Here is a 22,685-nt window from a genome sequence, read left to right as displayed (position 1 = left end):
CAGCAATGAAAGGGAAACTAAGTGACACAGAAAAGAGGAAAGAATGTGATAGAAAAATGCAAAAGACATTCTGAGAAAAGAGGAATCCTGATACAATCTGCTCTCCTATTAAGGAAGAAAGTCCTTCCACCAGCTAAACAGCAGCTCCTAAAAATATCTTCCCTGAAACACACAAGCTTTGGTCTCTGTGGAAACAGAGCTCCATCCAAGGGAGCGGGAGACCCGAGATAAATTTATGGGTATGCTCCTGCACTTCTGCGGAGCCCAGAGCTCAAAACAAGCAGGGCAACATTGCAATGTGGAAACCAGCCTTCATCAAAACCAAAGGAGGAAGCAATTCAAACAGTTAACCATGGGCATATATAAAACACTGATTTGACGAGGGAGAAAAAGACACAAAAAAAAAAGGGAAAAAAGGCATGCATGCTTTTTTCCTCAAGGGAAGTCAATTACTGAGAAGTGCAAAGCTACTACCATTGAAAATGATGCAAGCATTTCTGTGTGCCCTTACCCACAAGCACTTATCAGGTGGCAGAGTTCTCCAGTCTAGCCTACTCTCAATAACCCGAGTAGATTGTGTGGAGTACGCATTACATTTCTTATGTGTGCAGAAAAAACCCCAGCTGTCTTCACAAGCACTTCAGCTATCTGCACCTACAGCTTCCCAACTCAGGCCAGGTCTAGCTAAGGCACCAACACGCTCCACAGTTACTACTAACAGTATTTTTTTTTTCTCCTGTGTTACTGCCTCAATTTATACAAATCAGGTTTACCAGAAATTCTGGTCTCCCTCTGTGCATATAGTTCATGTTTGTGTAAGCTGGCTATTAAGAATCCACACCCCAGACTCTTCTAATTGCCCCTGCATAAAGTAATAAGAGCCCTCAGTCACACCATGAGGCCAGTGGGACAGAGGAGATCGGGAGTGCTGCTGATAGTAAGAGTACAGCAAAGGAGGACGGGACACAATCACCTCTAGTTCAGTCTGCTTAGCTGTATGGTTGTGGCTTGGGCCATGTCCCTCCTCAGTTTCCTCATACAACACAGATGATGGTATCAATTGCCTTTGTAAAGTACTTCATGTTTTCTGGCTGACAGCACTATGTACAAACGATGCATTGTCATAAAGCATCCCTAATTATGAGCATAAGACACTGACTCCCTCCCCCGCCTCCAGGGCTTCAGCTTTGAGTGATACATATGGAAAGTTTACCATTGCTATTTTTACTCTCTCCTTACTCAGTTGAAAGCGCTAGTGAAATGCTGCTTCAGGGACTACAGACATCTCATACAGCTGAAGCCCTGCAATGTTCACGGCCAGAGTTACAGCATCTGTGCCAATCCTCAAAGGTGCTAAATACATATTCATTAATGAGGCCAGTTCTTTTTTCAGACTTACTGAATCAGTGAAGTTAACCACACCTTGTATTTTCAGTTTTAACATTTTATGGTATTTGCTGTCCCAATACCCCTTACCTAAACTGAAAAGCATATAGAACAGCATGGATATAGCAAAAGCAACAAATTAATTTTCAAAAACAGTCACAGAAACTATCTAGACAGAGCATTTTGTCAACACAAGCCCCATTCCATAATGCTGTTGAGACCTACTGTTTAACTGCTGCTAAACTAAGGTGGCTACAGGTGGTCAAGTTCTTCCTTACAACACAGTATATAGAGATAGGCCAGGAAAACAAGGCAACTAGTCCATGTGTTCTTGCAAGGAGACAGAGTTTAAAACTGCACTCCCCTCTCAAGGGAGGCACCAGTGAAACAATTCATTTTTAGGACAAAGACAATCCAGCATACATCAGGAATGACACAAATCATGCCACATTTGGAGAAAATAGTGAATTTTAGAGTATCTTTACTAGAACATACATGTGCTCAGTTATTATAAGATCTTCATAAGCTATTCTTCAAGTCTGTTTCTTCCTGTTTATACAAAGCCATTTGTCACGACATATTATTTGCTCACTCCCTTTTCAAAATACATTACCTCTAAATGCAATAATCCAGAGAAATTTTAATCACTTCTTAAGAAACACAGATGAGTTTTTCTATAGCCTCATTATACACTTCTGTAGGATATGCATCTACATTTTCAGAAGTAAGTGGCTATTTAATCCAGTATGAATCTAAAAAGCTAGTTTTGGGGGTAGAAAGGAAAAACAAAAATCCCCAATTAAGTAAAAATCCCACATGCAGACTGCATATCTTGAACAAGAGTTTATGTTGTAGGACCTTTATGTGAAAAAAAAAAACCAAGAGAAGTTCAGTCAATAAACATTATTGTAGTAATTTACAATATCAGAACAAAACACTGAATGTCACATTGTGCTTCAGCAAGTACCACTCCAGCATGTCAGCCAAAATACCACAGAAATTACAGCAGATTTTCAACCTAAATGCCAACACCAAATTGAGAGCAAAGCATTAGATTAAGGATTTTTTGGTGTTAACCATAACAACAACTGTCAAATGAGAAAAATCAGAATTACTTCAAGATTCACAGAAAACCCTGGCACACAGCAAGAGTCGCTGTGCCAGCTTCTCACTCCAGTTTCCTGAATTCACACAAACATAGGTCTAAAATTCTTCACTGTTTTACTGAGCACAATAGACACTGATTCTTTAAATTATGTGATGTCTTCTTCTTTCTCTTACTTCCTTCCTGTCCAAGTCTACAAGCACTGTGTGATTGAAGTTCAGGTACAGCATACTCTGAGTTCATATTTTCATTGTAGTAAGAGCCAAAAGTGGTTTCCATAGTATTCTGGCTTATGAAGCTGCAAAAAAAGGGACAAATTTTTCTGGCATATATCCCAGCACACTGTCACAGGAGCAGACGAGTAATTCCACAAATGTGTTCACACTCAAAATAATTTCAGTGGCTGCCAGAGAAATTTAATCAAGGAATCTGCCACAGGTTTATATCACTATTATTTTACTGCCGCACCAGATAATCATTTGGTTATGCTATAGAGAAAGCCCAGTGCTAATCAATATAGGGTAACTAATACTGGAGTTACAGAATGAACCTATGACTCTTGAAAATGCCCTCTTAAAGGCTATTTTGGAAGTTCATTATTTGCAAATATCACACTACTACAGGCTTGCTGGACTATGTGACTGTAGTGCTAATCCAGTGATATACCAGCTCTTCTATTCATATAAATAAATTGATCAAGTGGAAGCAACTTCTAGGTACTTCTTAGGATGATTATTTGCATTGCAGTAACTTAATTACACTGAAGCGTGAATCACTACAGCTGCTTCTTGATTACTGTCCTGTGATAATCAGTGATCTGTTATGAAATATTGAGAACTGTACTTAAAGTTCAACCAAGTCCTAACAAGGATATTAAGTATCACTGGTGAGCTTAAGTGACCATGACAAAAGCAGGTGATCCACACACTGAGTAGAGCAGCCAGGGCAAGTTTTCCCTGAACAACCAGGGTAGGTAAAGGAAGGCTGTTTCATGGCATTCTCTGGTACAAACTGTAATGAAATTGCATTTTAAATTAACTGAGTTATGCTAATCTACACTAAGTAGCTTGGGGGTGAGGGTTGGGTGTCTTTTTTTTTTTTTGAAATCTGAATAATATGAGATCCTCTAAAAAATTTCTCCTTTTTCAAACACAACCTTAAATTACCTTGTGTTCACATGCTTTGAACATAGGCTCCTGAATATGTCATGTTTCGAAATGGGAAACACCTTCCTTAACTAAAGTAAATCTGCTCAGGACTCAGAGCAAAACCAAGCACTCTACAACAGTAAATCCATTCCCCTCCTTTTTTCCCCCAGCTTCACCATTACAAGTGAGCTCCTTCTCCCCCTTCAACACCCGTTTTGTTGCTGGATTTCATGCCACACCATGGCAGCACTTCCACGTGCTTGTCTCACACCACACATTTTTGAGCCAACTTACTGTGCCACGGCAAAGCAACCCAGCAGATCACAGGCCCAGTCTGCGGTCTGTCTTCTGTTAGTCATAAATCAGGCTCTATCCTCACAACCATTTATAGTTAATGATCTCATAGTAGAGATCATTTGACAACTGCAATTAGACTGCATCTATCCATTCTGGTTTTTCAAGCATTTTTCAGAAATAAGAGTCAAAAGAGAAGTGAAACATAGGAGCATTAAAAAAAAAAAAAAAAAAAAAAGATAGTACACATCATCAGCCAGGAAAGAAGACTTCTGCAAACTTGTGTTCTGGAAGAAATCTCTTCCAAGCTAGCTGAACAGTAGCAAAATAGTGGGATACAAAAGACAGAATGGGCAGAAAATATGCAATCTGTGCTTACAGATCAATTTTTTATTTTTTTAAGGAGCTACAAAGTAAAACCTCCTTTGTTTTCTCTTGTACTGAGAACTCAACTGTATTTATAACATGATCTTTCATCACCACAATAACCCAGAATACTAAATTTTGGTGTTTGGTTTATGTTAGGTTGCTCATTTGTCTACCACATGAACTAGCAGTTGTATGTATAAACAACAAACAGATTTGGAACAGCTGCTTCTGACTGACTGAGGGCTTGGTTGTTTTTTTTTTTTTTCCCTAGATAGCAGGGAATGAGGGAACAGACTCGTCATTAAATGTGCATCGACATTTAAGCAGGAACTTCTGCCATGGGCACGCTGATATAAGAGAACAGAGTAACTTCAATAATTCTTTTATACTGATGATCAATAATTCTTTCATATTAAGTTAAAGTTAACAAAAAGGCCACTGACAAGCAAAACCAGACTCTTGTAGGACATCCAACAAAAATGAGCAATGATGTGGCTGAGCCTTCTGTTTGAACTCCTACCTTCACCATTCCACTACTTTATGACAAAAGGTGACTAACACCCCAATACCCAGTGTGCATTTGTGCAATGAGAGGAAGGGAGCGCTTTCCTAAATGAATTCCTAATCACAGGAGCAAATGCAATCCTAATTTCCCTAATCACAGGAGCAAATGCAATCTAAACCCACTGTAAACTGAAATACAAGAAGCTGGTAAGAGTGGAAATAAGTGTTAAACGCATGAATACATGCAAATGTAATTCCCACCCCCCAACTTTCTTTGCTTTAGCAACCTTAGAAATCAACTAGAGTTCTGAAGCCAGCCCTGTGTCACAAGGTTACGGTTTTGAAGATACATACGTGCTCTCTACTCTTCAGAGTTTCCCGCTTCTCCCAAAGTGCTTTCTTAGAGCAATCTTGATTTACATCATTTAGTCCCACAACACAACGGGTAGATGGCATACTAAATGAATCTCTCACTCCAGTTATTTTAAAAATAGAGCACTGGAGTTAACTTTAACAAAGTATTTTGCATTTAATTAAGATGCTCTGTAGCAAATAAACATGGAATATAGAAGTCTTAAGCTTTATTTATCAAAGACAGAAAACCTTTACTGGCCACTAAGAACTGTCTTCATGACCACAGCATCAATAATTCACAAAAACTCAGTCAGCTACATTCTATTATATACTCTTTACTGTAACCAGTGTACAAAATCTATATAGCTATTCTCTGAGGTACATTTAAATAACCTGAGACAGCAGAGAAAATTCTGTTACTTTCACAGAGAAGCTCAGTCTGTAGTACTTTCTGGAGTGAGGAACTCATTATCTTCACCCCCAACTTCTATCTCATCTCAATCCTGCTGTGGTATTTTTATTTCAGCTGCACACATCGTACTCTATGTTTTATAATACAGCAGAGCTAAGACAGATGAGCGTACTCCTCACAACATTTAATGACGTGTCATTAAAACTTCAACATTCCTTTTACTGTTGAAAAAAGCCTACATTTTCCCTTTGGATATCCTACACTCAAAAGCCGAAAAAATGAGGTAAACTACTCCCTATAAGGGTTGTTATGAAGAACAAGAAAGATTTGATGATATCCATGTACCTAAACACAGTATTTTTTAATATAAAGACTTCAGTTAAAACCAGTATGTGTCAAACTAGCACAGAAACGGATTCCCTAGGAAATGTTAAAAAAAACCCGAGTACAAATATTAACACTGGTTATGCATTCCCACAAGTTTTGTGCTTTCATAGCTGTTTCTTAGATTTCAGTTACTTCCAAACTGGAGAGCCTTGCCTTATTCCCGAGGCTGAAAATTCACAGTGAGCCAATGCATTCTGGCTCACCTCCCAAGCCCATCACACAACCCTCCTCACCACCCTTGGCTCAGCACCGGGAGACTGAGGGTTTACAAGCCTGGAGGAAGCAATCTTGCTGCTCTCCAACAGTTCTCAAAGCATTTTTGTTCAGGAGCACTGTATTATTCTTTTAGTACTCCCATCTGCTTATTGGAGCACTTCTGCCACCTCAATCTTAAGCACTGCTCTTACCCTGATTCTTCTTCACATCAAACACTGACCTCCTACATACCTATAGCACCACACAATAGTTTAAGGCCATCCTGCCGCAGCACTAATTGCCATGAGCTGCAACTATGCAAGACTTCAGCTTCTGACTCATGCATTGGGGTAACTTATCTGAGAAGGAGTGCAGTGGCTTTTGACCCGAGCTGCTGCCTGCACCACCCATCTCCAATGTTTATTCCCTTTTGCCAGGTACAGCTCAGCTGCTCACAAAGCAGACAATTGCAGAAGTGCACAAACCAGAACAGTCAAGCCAAAAAGAAATGGCACCAGTTAAATTTTCTTTAAATGTATCAGGCTGTAGTTTCTGAAAATACAGTTATCACTGTATAAGCATATAATGAAACAAGACTAACCCTAAACTGTAATCAAACTGCAAAATTTCACACTTCCAGGTTTGCACAGCTGATTAGCTACACACACTATAATTAATAAAAAAGCTATTCCCAACCTAAGGATCTTAAAACAAAAGTATATATAAATTCTGCTGAAGGCAATTGTCTAGATGATCTAGAAGAATTTTGCTAAATTGGCATTAATCCTTTGGAGACTAATATTAGGAAGGCTAGATGAAAGAAAAATTCAAAGCAGACCACTCAAGACTTTGATACCTATAGGGCTTGGCTCTGGAAGTACTCAGGTAACTAGTCCCACCATTGATTTAATTCAACTAACCACTTAAATTTTTCTTTTGTGTGTGTGATTTGTTTTGTTGTTTGGTTGGTTTTGTTGGGGTTCTTTTCCATTCTTGCCTTCCTTTTGCATTCTCTTCCACCTATTTATTGTAATTTTATTTATGTTTCGGTCTCTAAGTAAAAGCTATTTCATCCACAGATTTTACAAAGAACCTCATGTTTTCAAAGATAAACAACATTAAATGACTACTTTTGCTACAATTCTTTGATACAGCTTACAAGCCATTAAACATGAAATATGTGGCATTAATACAGCATTTTCCTTGCGTCACAGACAATCGTAACTATATCCTGAAAACAAGCTGATAAAAAAAAATATTCAAGTATTATCCCCGTAACTGAGGAGAACAATGACAAAGTTGAACTTTCTCAACAGCAGGTGCTTGTATCCAATCCTATTATAGCAGACAAAGCCATTTTCACACTGCTCTTCAAAGATCCCTGGAAATCTGAATACAGTCTCTCTCACAGAGTGCCACAGCCAGAGTCCGAGAGGATTACATGGGAGCTGGAATGGATGAGGCCTTGCCACATATGCAAGCAGACAAACTGGATGCATCATTTCTTCCCCTCCAGAAGCATTAGTATAGCTCCGGCAGTGATTTGAGAGTCTCCCACAGAAAGGGGATGGGGAGGGCAGAAAGGCAGGACGGAGGACGACAACAGCAGAGAGGTCCTGACACAAAAGTGATTAGCACCAACGAACTGGTCTAATATTGCTAAAAAGAACCCACTGCAGATGAATGCATTTGTCCCTGGTATATGAATATTTTATCAGCCAGCATTATATGAAGATGACTCAGCTGGCAGTAGGATTTCTCTTTCCCTTATATACTTACATTAATATGCTCAAACACCATAGAAGAGCCAGATAAGACTGGACTTCTCTCAAAGATACACAGTATCTCATAAACACTGAAGGGCTCTATGCAGAAGCCAAGTGAAGAAGTGTCATGGCCTGTGTTATCCAGGAGACCACACATCCTGCTTGGATAGTCCTCTTTAATCCTCTAGAAATACTTCATGTTTCTTTGAGTTACTCTAACCATTTCCACAGATTTAAAGAAAAGCAGTTTTCTTTTGATTTAAAAATCAAAACAATAGGCACTTCCTCTGCACCGCCATGTCTTGTGAATCATGAATAGGAAGAAATCCTACTTGGATAAGTGACACTAACCTCTATTCTTCCCCCAGCCCCAGATAAGTGGAGAAAACACAAACCAATTTTGTAATTGCTTCAAACACTGAGCTTTATTACAGTGTGAATCTGTACACACTTAAGCATCTGCTTTCAAAGAAGTGGCAAATTCACAGCCTCACAGAGAAACACTACTCTCCTGATGAGTCTTCCCTGCCTTCTCTCAATTACTCATTTTCAGTTAGGTACATTAAATATTCTAACAAATACCAAGAGTGATAACTGCCAAATGGAAAAAGACAGTAATTTCATGAAAGCAATCTATTAGAAAAGATTCTTCCAGCATCTTTTCAGAAAGAAGAAAACCTCAGCGTTCTTTCTTTCTTTGTGACATTTTTATATTGGCACTCTAACTTTGAAATCAGAGTCATCAATTCCTTTCTTTGTAAGCATCCTCAAGTTCTTCTAGTCCTATTGCTCAAAAATGGGCTGATTTGACTGTACCAGGATTAACGATCTGTTGCTCCACAAAATCTATACATTAGCTAGTCTATATTTAAACCTGCACTGTTTTACACTTTGTTTTCCTTTTGCACGTTCCCTTAATGAACTTTTAGCACAATGAATGTTCAGGCCCCAGTAACAGTCAATATAAAGCTAAGCTGATTAAAAAAATATATAGCAATCACAAGGATTAACAGCACCAGATGTGCTAAAACAGCAGACCACAAATAAATAGTTCAGAGCTTAAAAACCAAATTTCCTAGTCAAAGCCTTTATCATCACAAACCCAGGGGCTAAAGCCCCCCTCCCTTCTACCAGTAAATACTACTTAGGACTGTGAACAATACAATTTAGCACATAGTCAGAGTTTCTCCTGCGCACTTCTGTTAGGTTGGAAGTGCCCAGGAAACCTGCCTCATGCTCTCCAGGAACTTGGAAAGAGAATAAAAAAGTGATTTATTACAGAAACAGACATCTGCATTTAATTATATGCAAACCCATTAATTATCAGTACATTTTATCTATTTTAAAGTAACAAATGTTAATCTAAGAAGTGGGAACGGTTCTAAATGTACAGAAGTAAAGTACTAACTTTCTCATGACTTTCCTAAACTCACATCAGAAAATTTAGTTCTGAAACCAGGTTATATATACTCGTTCAGCTTATCCAGCTATCTTATCTGGCATCATTCAAGCTTCTATGGAGTGAAAGACATTTTGCTCAGACTGTGCAAATCAAGAGGTTTTAACGATGGTCAAACAGCACGCTTGCATACTTTGTTTTCTGCCAACATACTGAGTGAGCGGGGCCAATTGCTTTTGTAGTCTTTTTGGTGAAAGATTTCTTGCTAGTCAACTTTTTCCCCTCAGAAAAGGATGCTTACCAATTAACAGTTAGCTACTCCACAAGAAGCAGAAGTACCTAGCAGTGGATCAAGGACCAACTGTTAATACAATCACTTAAGTGCATTATTTCAGCTGGTGCTAAAGGTAGAAACTGACCTGCAGATGCATCTTAGAAAATTAAGAAAACAAAAATAAAGGGAAAAGAAAGCAGCTTCCTAATGTTATTCAGCATCCTATTAGCCTCTATCTGTGATGCAGTCCTTGTAAAGCAAGCAGGCTCCCTATTTGACTGTAGTATCACCAGAGAACAACTGGTTATGCAGGAAAAAATGTTAGCAATTCCAGTACATGCCACACCGGCACTTAATGGCCTACCAATAAACCAGCATAGCATAAAGACGTCTTGTACTGTTGGAGTTTCTATTTTTGAAATAACAGATAACAGTGCAGTGCTTGGAAAAGTAGGTGCATTAATGTCTACACTATGGCCAAACGCCAGTTTGGATAGTAACATTTTGGCTACACAGGTTTTTCTGCAGTTCCCCATTTCACCACACATGCACTTTTAGTTGTAAACTACTGCTGTTTTCTCCCCCAACACACATTTCTCAGGTTTAGCTCTTCCCTTTCTCCTAGTACCACAAAGCTTCCAAGACAGAGGCAAAATAGAAATATTTAATGCTAATTTTAAAAAATATTTAAAGAGGAAGTCTGATCAGTTCTACAGCAAAGAGCAGGAAAGAACATAGTTCACATTAGACTATTGCTGAGAAGCACTGGGAATAGTGGAAGGAAGAAAAAGTAACAAACGACAAACAATACCTGCTAAATCGAATTCCTCCTCTCCCCCTCAAAATCCCAATAATAAATCAGCTAAATTTAAGCTAACATTGCTTCCTTTATTCCAAATTAACACTTACTTCATACTAAGAAAAAGAAAAATAGAAAATTGCTATGAATGTCCAACCAAAGACACTAATAATTGTTCAGTTTCTCCTGCTGCTGAAATGCAACAGCTTTAGAACTACATCCAAGCGAGAAACATTCAAGATCCTTATGTTTAGTGTTCCTCATTATGAACATTATTAAAGTGGATTTTTGGATGGGAAGGGTAATTTCCTGAAATAATTGGAAGGTGACAGATCTTATTTACATCAATGGTGTCTGTTCAGTGCTCTCCACAAAATGGTATACAGATCTCAGATGAGGTTTGACAGAAGGACATCCAATTTGGAAGGGCGGTATATCTGGCACCAGCTTGCTCAGTCTCAGCATAGAAAAGAACTCAATAAACCAAGGAGATTTTACAATCCTCTCACCCTCTACAAAACTTGGTGAACATTGAGGATTTATGACAATCTTTCACATCAAGAATTCAGCTCCAAGTTATATTCAAGTACACTCTTATCTTTGTTCTTCGTTAATGCAAATACAAATCAGAATAATTTATTTTTTTAAAAGACAACTATATTTGTGCCTGTATTCCTTCACAGATAGTAGTTTTCTGCATTATCAGACCGATTTTTAGTACAAATCTCAAAAACAGGATAAAGAACTAACTGTACTGGTTTTAGGCACAGGGGGCTTTAGAAGTGAACATCACATTAATGAATAATTAGCAAGAGCTCAGGGGAGAGGGCAGAGGGTTTCTGTATTAGAGAAAGAAAAGTTTGGAAACTGGCAGAGATTCAGAAGAAGTCAAAACCTTACAGGCATACTGGTCAGGCTTAAGGTTATAACACCACTTAATATCTTAAACTACTGTACAGGACCGACTCCTGAAAAGGCGCTTTTTGCATCAGAAAGAAATGTCTGCAATGTATACTAACTCAGTGTAATTATTAACCAGTCTGAGGCAAAGGTTACATGTTTATAAACTAGTATGGATAAAAATAGCAAAACTGTAGCTGAAATACTACCCCACCTCTTCCTATAACTCTGATACTTTTATAGTTGGTTAAAGTGGGTAAGATGCTCATAACCAGGAAACTTTTTCTGTAGTAGCATTATGACACATTAAAAACCATGCTTTACCAGAAAAATAGACAAGCTTTTTACAGTAGGGAACAACAAAAAATATTTTGAAAAAAATGTGTAATACAACTTAATATGCAAGTTGAAGTACATTGCAGTCTTAGGGGAAGGAGGAGACCAACCAGCTGTTTACCAACTGCCTCAAGGTAAGAATTGTCCTGGAAATACCAACAAAATAAATATTATACCAAATCAGTTACTTCATTTTAAAAAAACAAAACACCACACCAAAACATACACACACTTTTGTGAGAAATGAAGCTATAAAGAACAAATAGCTGGAGAAGACTTGTATAAATTTGCCCCAGAGAACATGCCTCAAAAACAAGAACATTTTCTTGAAAGATGCCACTTTCCCCAGGCTGTCATGCAGCCAACATCCTACTTATTTAAGTTCATCAGATGTTTCGGAAGACTACACAGAGATGGGACAAAGATTAAGATCTGTACAAACAAACCAGTCCAATGCTTAAGGCAGCAAGTTAACTACTTGAAATTTCCTTTAAAGTGCAGATGGTCCCATACACCATTTTGCTTGCAAACTGCTTAACAGAAGTCTACCCCCGTATTACTGTTGGCTTCTCTTTTATTTTGCATATTATTAAGGCTTGCAGTTTACTGTACAGCATAATAGTTAAGACAAAGTGTCTTGTTTAATTTATTATAAATAGCCAATAAGATTCATGTAATAATGATAGTCTGAACCTTATCTCACTTTATCTGTACACTGGAAAAAATACATAGCTGTTTTTGCTTCTTTGCTGCTATTGAACACCATTTTTCAAGTTCTATGAGAACTTGCAAAACAAAGCTAACTAAAAGTCAGCAGAGAGAAGGAATGTCCAGAAAGATCCTATGATCTGAGCAAAACACTTTCTAAACAACCTTATTAAAAGAGAAGCATTTCAAGCCATACTATTTAAAGGGTGCTTCCCTGAGAAACATGTTGAAGTTGGTCTCAGAATTTTCAGGTTCGTTGGACCCCATTATCCATCACTCTATAATTATTCATTTGCTGCACGCAAAAAGAAGTGCCCATGCCATGTCACAAAGTTAAGTTTAACTGGTCTAACATACTGGGATCTTAAGAAATTTGGCAGCATCCTGTAAAAAAAAAAAAATTTAAAAGTATCTTTTGAGCTACTGGCTGACACTGCATGCCTTGAGAAGGGTTATTTGCCAGACACTGATGCATGCAGCTTGTTTCAGCAACATGCCTTGGCAGATAAACAAGGCTCACAAGAGTTAAGTTCTTAAAGTAACATTTCTATATGTAAGCAGGATTTTCTGATCAGGCATGGTAGCACAGATCCTCCTAAAAGCATACCCCAAACTGTCTAAACCAACAATTAATTTCAAATTAACAGTTTTTTAAAAAAAGCATTTTTATCTTGAAAGGTGTACCTAGAAAGAATTTCAATAAACTGTACCAATAAATAATATTACTGTCAGAAAAGCATACATGAAGTTTTTCTAACAAATTTCCAATACAAAAAAAAAAAACAGAGGCAATACTTAAGAGATTAGATTACCTCTAATTTAAATTTTTCTCTCTGGACTTTGAGGCAAGTCTACTAACTTAAAACCTCATCTTCCACATCAACATCATTTTTCATTTGTGAACTCACATGGAATTCCCCTTTTTGAAAGTTGAGATGTTACAGATTTTTTATTTCCTGATTGTAGGGGTTTTCCCAAAAACCTGCATGTGCTCATCAGGAGACATGAAACCAAGGGTGGGAGGTGGGTGGGCATTGAGCCAGATCTGACTGTTTAACATAATCTTGTGCCGTTGTATCATTTGTTCTCATGGTCAGCAAATCCAACCACAATGTTTAATGCCAATAGGAGCAGCTTTGTTCTGTAAAGCTAACATAGTGGTTAAAAAACATAGAATAAAGATTTGGATATAGATAATGCCAGTGTAACTGTCTTTATACAACTGGCCTAAGTTTGCACCTTTCTTTGATCGTTTGCAGGTAGTGTAGGTTTAAGTGCAACATGCCACAATAATCCATTTTTCTCAAATTAGCCTTTGGAATAATGAATGTAAAGATGCTCCTCAGTCCTTAAGCTGACACTACGCACTATTCATCCCATTCTACATTCTTAGCCTTCTATTAAAAGCTCCTTTATACCTCTGTGTTCATACAGAGTTTCCTGGTTTTACAATCACACGCTTCCATTGCTCACAAAACCTGACACATTAGAAAACCCACAGCAACAAAGCACCGGGTTCGACAGCAGGAATAAAATTCAGCTTCATCATCAGATGTCAGGCTGAGCATGCAGGACCAGTGTAAGTCATTCATCTAAAAACTGAAAAGCAGGACAGTCAAGATGAAGGAGTAGCGAATGGATCACTGAAACTGCTTATTCAATTCACAAGTACTAGGCTCTGGCAATCTCAATCCTCCACTGTCCACTGACTCTTATAGATAGAAGAGGTTTGTCCACCTATTGTATTTTAGCCCATACAAACTCAAGATTTTAGTCAAAAAACAATCCTTAATTATTTCTATTTCAGATCAATATAAACAATGTAGACTCAAATTAACATAAAGAGACACTTAAGAGTCTCCAGCATTCAAAAATTGTAAAGATGTGCCTTTCCTAGATTCAAGAAAACACAAGGAACCCCTCATTTTGCACATGCATAAGTGCCTTCAAGTTTTCTTAAGTGCAGTGGCAAATGAAATTATCTCCTACTCAACAGAGAAAGATTTCTGCCCTTTTTAGGTGCTAATTGGCAAAAGCAAGCCTGTATGTGTGTTAGGCCACAACACATTTGCAGCTTATTTTAGACTTATTTCAACTGCTTGCAATGTAGCCTTGTAATTGATTTATATTTGTGAGGAAGGGCAGAAGGGAGTGCTAGTTATTCATGAAATTTATTACTGGCTTTAGGGGGAAAAAAAAAGGTTATTATCTGTTCATTTAATTTATTAGCACTACATAATTCTGAGACTATTGTCTTTAAAGCCAATAGAGAATGCAACTGAGGAACTGATTTCTTGATATTTTGCTTAAAAGCGTTTTGGGCGCAGGGTTTAAAAGTAAAAATTGTCATAATCACATCGCTCTCTCCCCCAGGCAAATATAATATCAAAATGAAATATGAAATTTAGACGTATGCTACAGTAATTAGGCTCCAAACAGCAAATTGCTTAGCACTACCTTTATACTAGGCGATCTCCACCTGAGGAAGCATCACAGGACCAAAAAAAAAACCAGGAAACCAAAAAGAGCCTGTATTCTTCATTCAATATGGAAATACAAATGTCCATTTCCTCAAAAAGTGACAGTTTTCCCCACAAACCCAGTTGCTGGCAGATATCCTACTTTCATAGCTTGAAATATTCTCCACTTATACCCACAGGTATCTACAGTCCTGGATAGCGTTGCTAATTGTTTGGGTTTTTTCTTTCGTTCTTTTTACTCACGTTCACAAGTAATGAGCCAGCATAAACTTCGCCCAGCACTTAGAAACACTCCAAAATAGCAGAGTAACAAAGGACAAAGGTTGAATTTTGGAGGGATTTTTTGGTTTTGAGGTTGTGATGCACTGGAGATTGACCCTGGCTTCAGAGCAAAATCACTGATGTTTACATGGTCCAGCTCATCCTCCACTGCTAAGAACAACTGAACTGATCTAAGCGCTACCAGCAACACGCACAGGTCAAACAGCCACTGTGTAACAACCATCAGCTCAGTCTCACAAGGTGACACACTTCTCCATCCAGAGTGAGAAAGGGAAAACACTTGCCTTTCTTGTACGCTTCACACAATCTAGCTCTTAAAAGCAGACAGAAACCTTTAGTTACTTCACAAGTAGGCTTTAACAACATGTTCCTCTAGAAACCTTTATGTTCAAAGCTATAATGATGTCGAGAACCAGATCCTACAACCTTTGTGTGGAGAGTAAACCAACATCTCCAGTTCAGGAAGCTGAATTTCAGGACTATCTACACTCAGGACAACAAGTATTATTAGCCAAAGGCTCTTTGACAGTTTATTTTTCTTCCCAAATAACACTAGTTGCAAAACATTATTGAAAGTAAAAAATATTTTTTTTCCAACAAGCTTTGATCTTGCAGTCCTGACAGAAATAGGGAAATATTTAACAAAACTACTTTCACTTCAGTGACTAAACTATGTAATACAACACCAAAACTCAGTAAACATTTTGAATAACTTTGAACATCAGAGCACCTGTTTTAAACAGTTGTTGGCATTTGTCCCTGGGATGCTCATCATCGGAATTAATCTCTGCCCATTACATAGACAACAACAGGAGACTGCTCAAAAATAGATACAGAGTAAAGAGCAGATACAGAGTAAAGTTGTATGCAGCTTTTCTTGAAGTACTGACCATGGCAAGTAGAATAAGTTAAGTTTTAGAGAATAGTCTCTTTAAACAATCCTTTGCAGATATTGTGTCAACACTGTTAAAAAACTGGAAGTAGGAAATACCCTATCAAAGTCAATGACAGAAAAATCTACTAGGTTATGCCCCATGAACAAGGGGAACCCTATTACTCCAGGACTATTTGTCATGACTGCCGAGCACTGCCTTTGGCCTGCCAGGAATGAAGTTGGTAACTTTTCATCAACACCTCTAAGTGTTCAATCTAAAGAACTCAGGTTAGATCAGAAACACAGTGCTAGTGAAAGAAGATTCTGTTGCAAAGAAAATTAAAGTAGAAAATAACTATTTTGATAAATCAAGGTAAAAAAACCTGAAGCTATTATTCACCTAGAAAGCTGTAACCACTTCAGCACATCAAAATGGAGACAAACTAAACCAACACAGCCTCAGAAGATCAGTTATCACTCTAGTCTAATCCAACTGGATGCGTTCCCTAATTTTACTCAAATGAAAACTGTTTACACTTTTCCATCAACTCCTTCAAAGGAAACAGCAGTAAGAGGACACTGATAATCAGCACCACAAATAATAAAATTACCATATAATAAAAGTTGGGTTTTTTTTTTTTTTTAAACATTGAATTTGGGTAAAAAGTTTTTAAAACTACTTAAATATTCTAAACTATCTGCTATGGATTGATCAAAAGCCCTCTCATTTTATCACACCATTTCACAACTCAATTTCTTTCATCATGCCATGTTGACCAAGAAGCATAATGAGAAGTGGAAGTGAACCAGTGCTCTCCTATGGACTGAAAGACAAACTCAAATGTACGTGTTTTGAGAATGAAGGATTTAAACATTACAGTAACATCTATCATTTATCAAAAGCTTAAATAGAAAGGATGCTAGTTTATATTGTGCACCATGGAAAAACATCAAGCTGTATTTTGTTAAATGCAACAAGAACAGCTCTTCTAAGCTATTTATTAACCACATTTTCTTCATCTTCTTTCAATATCCAAAAGATGGACTAATAGGTTCTCCTCTTTGAAACTCTACTACAGAAGCAAAGAGAGTGGGGAAGTAGTGCTTTCTTTCACTTGACTGGGATTGTAAAACATTTCACAAATCTCCAAATTTTTAGAGAACATACAAATTGATTTAATATAAGTAACATGGAGTCAACAAAGTTGTCGTGACTTTGTGCTTAAGCAGTGTACCCAAACCCTAAGCGTGTATCCTGTTTTTAAGTACTGTACATTGTCTTAACGTAAAAGTGTTAGAAAGTTCAACCTTCCCATGTGGAATTCAGGAAAAGGGAGGAGAGTGACAAGCAAGTCATTCTGTGCAGATGTTGCACTAAGTCAATCAGATATTAGGGTAAGGGTCAATCACATCTGAATAAAAAGTAACTTAAAACCATAAGGACCATGAGAGAAGACAGAGTCCAATATAGCTTCTCTTCAATCTGGTTCTGGTTTTGGAACAAACAGAACAGAAACAGACCAACCTGCCTAAAATAAAACACTCACAAAAATGTTATCTGAAGCAATGAAACAGAAGATTCTTTTTGAGAGACATTTAGATATCAGATGGAAATTTGTTAATCAACTGGAAATAAATATATATAAAAGCCCAAATTAATTACTGATTAATACTGGATATTGGAACTAGAGCAACCAATGCTACAATTGGACCTCTGAAGGAACATCTATAAAAACTCATTTCAAGGAAATATAATTGTATGTCAGTATCTTTACCTGGGCTGAAAGACAGGTAGCATTCAGACGTAATAATTGGTAAAATTATCATTTAAGAGCATACTCTATTCATGAGGAGAGATACTCATTTAATTAGAATTAAGGAAAATAAGTTACTCTCCACAAAGACTAAAAGAATGGAGAATAGTTGACACTGATTCTCCAAACACAGGCTGGTAACTGAAACCAAACAAAAAAAATTGATGATTTTATTTTTCATCCACTGTTTACAAGATGGTTTTATAGTCATTTGTCATGTAAGGTCTGATACCTAAATGTGTATGTGATAGCAAGATCCTCATTTCAGTAACTTGATAAAAGGCAGTCAAAATTTGCAGCCATGTTTGCAACCACAGTCAGCTCACCATCGTTTCTATAACTTGGCAGCAATCTGTTTTGTCCTAGTGTAAGGTTAATTCCCACCTTACTCAGGGCAACTTTCAAAATACACTGCTAAATTAATATTTGTTAAGTATCAGTGGTACTTCACAGGCACAATTAAAAAAAAAGAGGAATCTCAGATTTCCAACATTTTAATGATTCCTTTCTGCTGCCAGGTGGAACGTCTGGTGGATTCAGAAGAGCAACAGCTTCCCACAGAACTTAGCACAGATGACTAAATGCTTTTGATGGCATAGTGAACCTCTCCTATTTTAAGACTTCACTTTTAACTTTGCATTACAGTTCACTTCCACATGACTACAGGCCAAATGTTAGGAATTTGCATTAAGAATGAAAGCATACACAAACTCTTGGAAGCTACCAATGAACTGCTGCAGCAAAAATGGTATAATATGACATTTTACTTCAACAGGCAGACTTGTATTTTTACAGCAGAGTATTTCACTTAATTGTGAGCCACTTAGCCCTTTTTAATAAGTCCAAGAAATGATCAGTCCCTTAAAGTTCACACTACTGCTTAGAGAATTCATCAACAGAAAACCTATTGTTTCAGCTCATACCTGTTACGAAGACAGTCATCTGTTAATAGACAGAATCAATTTTTTTTTTAAGCTTACATTTTTCAGCAACCAATTTCTTTACTGGGCACCTAAAATATTGTAGCATTTCCTACGTTTAACCAATGATAACACAACTACTCTAACAGTACTCTCAAGGTAGTAAGATGCGGGACTTAACCATGTAAGAGCTGGCACATTTCAACCTCTGAATTTACAGAGAAAAGCAGAACCCAGATCTTGTATAAACTACAGAAAGGACTCCAATATAAAACTATAAACTTCCTCCAGCCATGTGTTAACAGAAAGAGCTCAACCCTCTCAGAGCAAGCTGGGCACGTTTTGGCATCGCCTACTGGGTCAGGCTTCTCAAAAGACTTAAGTGAAGGAACCTCTTGTTTCTGGATCTACGTAGATCTTAAACACATACTAAATGCCTGTCAAGACAGGAGCACTTCCAAGTGGATGTGAAAGCACTTATTCAGAGCTCTAGAAGACCTTCACGAAAAAATATCAACTAAACATAAGTGAAACAGAGAGAAAACACAGAAACTGAAGGACAAACGTTAACTAGGCTTGGCTTAGACATCGCACTTCTCCTCCCTTAAAACCTTATTTACATCATCCATATGCATAACAGTGGTATGCGTACAGCATATCAAAATTATTTCTTTACATAAAAACATTTTGTTCTTATTCAAGGAATTTTTCTTTTTTGGAGCTCTGGAAAAAAAACCCAGAATCTGGTTTGTTCACCAAACAGACAGAATACAAGCTACGAAAGGGTAACTTCCTCCTACACCTTTCTCCCCTATGCTCTTAACTTGACTTGGGCAGACCAATGTCAAAAGCCATTTGGACTCCACAGCTGACCAATCCCTGGATCCTTGAAAAGCCAATTATCTAAATTAGTAACAACTCTTGTCACTATTTCTGAAGCTGGCACATATCCTTAAGATAGACATTAAATACTCATTTCACATAAGCCAAGTTCATCTACACAACCCCAGAGCCAAGAATAGAAAACATACATCGTTTTTTTCCTCTTGCCCTACTGCAACAATTTAAGCTTTTTAAAGCTCTCTCTTCCAGGATATGTTCTGCGAGGTCTTACTTTAAGAACCACTTACACAACAGCAAAAGGAGCTCATGGTTTCTGTGGACAGAAGAAACAACAGAGGCCCAGGGATGGCAAACAGTTATAGCAAGGAGTCAGAGGCAGCAGCTCTGCTCAGGATTTCCTGGAAGCCAAGGGCTCCATGTTCCTACTGGCCATGACACCTTGCCAGAGCCTTCTCATTGCCACTCCATCCCTTTGGATGCCACGCACTTCGGCATCTCCTCCTGGCAGAATCCCCAGCTCTTACTTCCACCTGTCAACACTTTTTCCTTCCACCCCACTACCCTACCCAATACGATAACAGTTGTTTGGTTGCCAAAAGAGAAAGACGTCTCTGTCGCACGAGCTCGTGTGAAACCCCAGATGCATCCCAGAACACCAGCAGTTTCTTGGTAAGCACTCACCTAGGCTACTGCCAAATTCAGCCAAAGCTTTGGCTCACCGGGGTTACCTCCAAGTGTAGACAGTGGTGGGCAAGTCTTTAACAAAAGGTTCTTTGCACCCTGCAAGCTCAAACTGCAACCAGTGCGCTATTTCCTGCTCAAGATGGTGATTTTCAATGCCGAAGCAATGACTAACATGTAATACAGCTGAATAGACCCCTAAATCTAGAAAAAAGTCCAAGGATGAAGGTTTGCACATCCTTTTAACAAATGAAGCCATCCAGCAAATTGCACTGTAGCTGTTGACGGAACATCTGGTGAGGCCATGGAAGTAACTCAAACCATCTACAAACCCTTCCCCTCCACCTCTCAGCAGGTTAACTGTGCAGACACTGGATTTACTAGGATTAAATGGAGATACAGAAACACCTTGTCCCCAATATCCATTTACCTTGTCCTGAGGGCCTGCCAGGCTGCATCAATGTCTGCGTACAGGTTTTTCTCAGAGGGCTTGCCGGTGCTCACCCCGTAGCCAGAGTAGTCATAAGAGAAGACGTTGCAGTTGATGCGGGAGCCAAGGCCAATGTAGAAGCTGCACATCTGGCCCAGGTCCACAGCATTACCATGCGAGAAGAGCAGCGTGTACCGGCCAGTGGGGGCACAACGTACGAACATGCAGCCCAGCCTGTTATCTCGAGCCGTGCGGGAGAAGAACACTTCCACGGCATCCAGTTCCCGCTGCGAATACTGCCAGTCTGCCCGCTCGCTCAAGTGCAGGCTGCAGGTGCCTGATCCCGTCGGGGTCCCTGCCCCGGCTGCCGCCCCGGCCTCCTGCTGCTGCTCAGGCTGCAGCACGGTGTAGGTGGGCTCCGGGGGCAGGAAGGCCAGCTTGGCAGCGATGCGGCTGGGGCAAGGCGGGCAGCAGAACAGCCAGCAGAGCTCGCCCAGAGAGAAACCGTTCATTCTGGGGCCTTGTTCTGGCATCAGAGACACCGGAGAAAAACTAACCTCAACTGGAAAGAAGTCAAACCCAACCAACCCAGAGCCCTCCTTCAACGCAACCTGCGCACCGTCCTGCAAGGCTACCAGCTGCCGCCCCAAAACGCAAACAATGACAACCTTGGAGGAACTACAGTTCAGCAAAAATAACGCAGCTCTCCAAAGCCTGAAAACGTGCTTATTAAAAAAAAAAACCAAACCAAAACCAACCCCACAAAATACAAATGAAGTACGACCAGCCCTTAAAGATCCCCCAACTAATGCTGCAGTATATGCAACTCTAAAACACCACCTCAGACCCCTTCAAAGAGAACAAATCACACGTACATGGGTACATTTATAAAATGAACTCCCAGATCCTACGGCTCGGTACGGCGCTCACCAACGAAAAGCAGACGCCCCCCGCGCCGGAGCCGGCCCCCCGCAGGGAACATGCAGCCACGCCAGGCAAGGGCCCTGCCCCCCGCACCGCGCCGCTCCGCCGGCCCCCCGCGCCTGCCCGACTCCACCCCGCAACCGGCCCCGGCCCCCGGGGACGCCCAGCCCCACGGCCCCCGCCAGGCAGCACGGGGCCCCCCTCAGCGCTACCGCCCCCGGCCCGGCCCAGGCGGCGTCCGAGCGGCGGCGGGAAGAGAAGGAGGAAGAGGAGGAGGAGGAAGGGTCCGTCGAGCAGGGGAAGGGGAAGGCAAGGTCGAGGCTCAGCCGCGCGCGGCCGCGGGCAGGGCCATGCCGGCTGCGGCGCGCAGGCAGGAGCAGGCAGCGGCCATGTCCCGGCGCTCTCCCCCCCGCCTCGCAGCCGCACCGCTTCCGGGTTACGGGCGCGGAGCGGGGCCGCCCGCCGCAGGTGCCGGCGAGGACGAGGCGGGAGCCCGGCACTGCCCACAGCGCCCGCCGCGGCTCGCGGCCGCCCCCTAGGCCTGGCGCCGCCAGCAGGTGCGCGGGGCGGGGCGGGGCGCGGGAGCCCGTGGGCCGAGCCGGGGCGCGACCGCCCGCGCCAGCAGCCGCCGCCTGCCCCTTTAAGGGAGCCCCTCGCCGCGGCCGCGGTCACGTGCGGCGGGAGCGCTCGCGCCCCCTGCCCCGCCCCCTCCCCAGCCGCCCACCGCTGGCGCATGCGCGGCCGAGGGGCAGGCGGGGCGCCGGGGGCCATTTCGCGCCGCCGGGGGCTCAGCGGCCTGGAGGCCTGCGCCGCCGGGACCGCCCCTCTGACCTCCCGCAGCCTTCGGGAGCCTCTGGCGCGGCTCCCGAGCCTTCCAGCTCCGGTGCGCTCGGGTCACCCTGAGGAAAGGGCTGTTCGCTGCTAAGGCCGCGTTCATCCCTCACGGCGTGGCATGGTGGGCCCTGGGCGCCGGCCTGGGGCGGTCTCCTGGTCACACAAGGCTGGCAGGGTGCTCCCCGGCCGGGTGGGGCGAGGGCTACCCCGTGGCCTTGAGTCTCGCTCCTGGAGAATTGCAGGTGTAGTCGTGCAGAAATACAAAAA

General features: G+C 40.7%; 1 protein-coding gene across 1 annotated transcript in view; it reads right to left on the bottom strand.

The window, feature by feature from the left end:
- The window catches only part of ABHD17C (abhydrolase domain containing 17C, depalmitoylase), a 30,212-nt gene extending 8,476 nt beyond the window's left edge, over positions 1-21,736 (bottom strand). The window contains exon 1 of the mRNA XM_074837427.1: positions 20,661-21,736. Coding sequence (XP_074693528.1) covers positions 20,661-21,193 — 533 coding nt within the window. The 5' untranslated portion in view covers positions 21,194-21,736. The remainder of the gene's footprint in view (positions 1-20,660) is intronic.
- Between the last annotated feature and the right edge of the window lie 949 nt (positions 21,737-22,685).

This window comes from Strix aluco, chromosome 12 (genome assembly GCF_031877795.1).
Source record: "Strix aluco isolate bStrAlu1 chromosome 12, bStrAlu1.hap1, whole genome shotgun sequence".
Classification (NCBI taxonomy): domain Eukaryota; kingdom Metazoa; phylum Chordata; class Aves; order Strigiformes; family Strigidae; genus Strix; species Strix aluco.
This window is presented reverse-complemented; position numbering and strand designations above follow the sequence as displayed.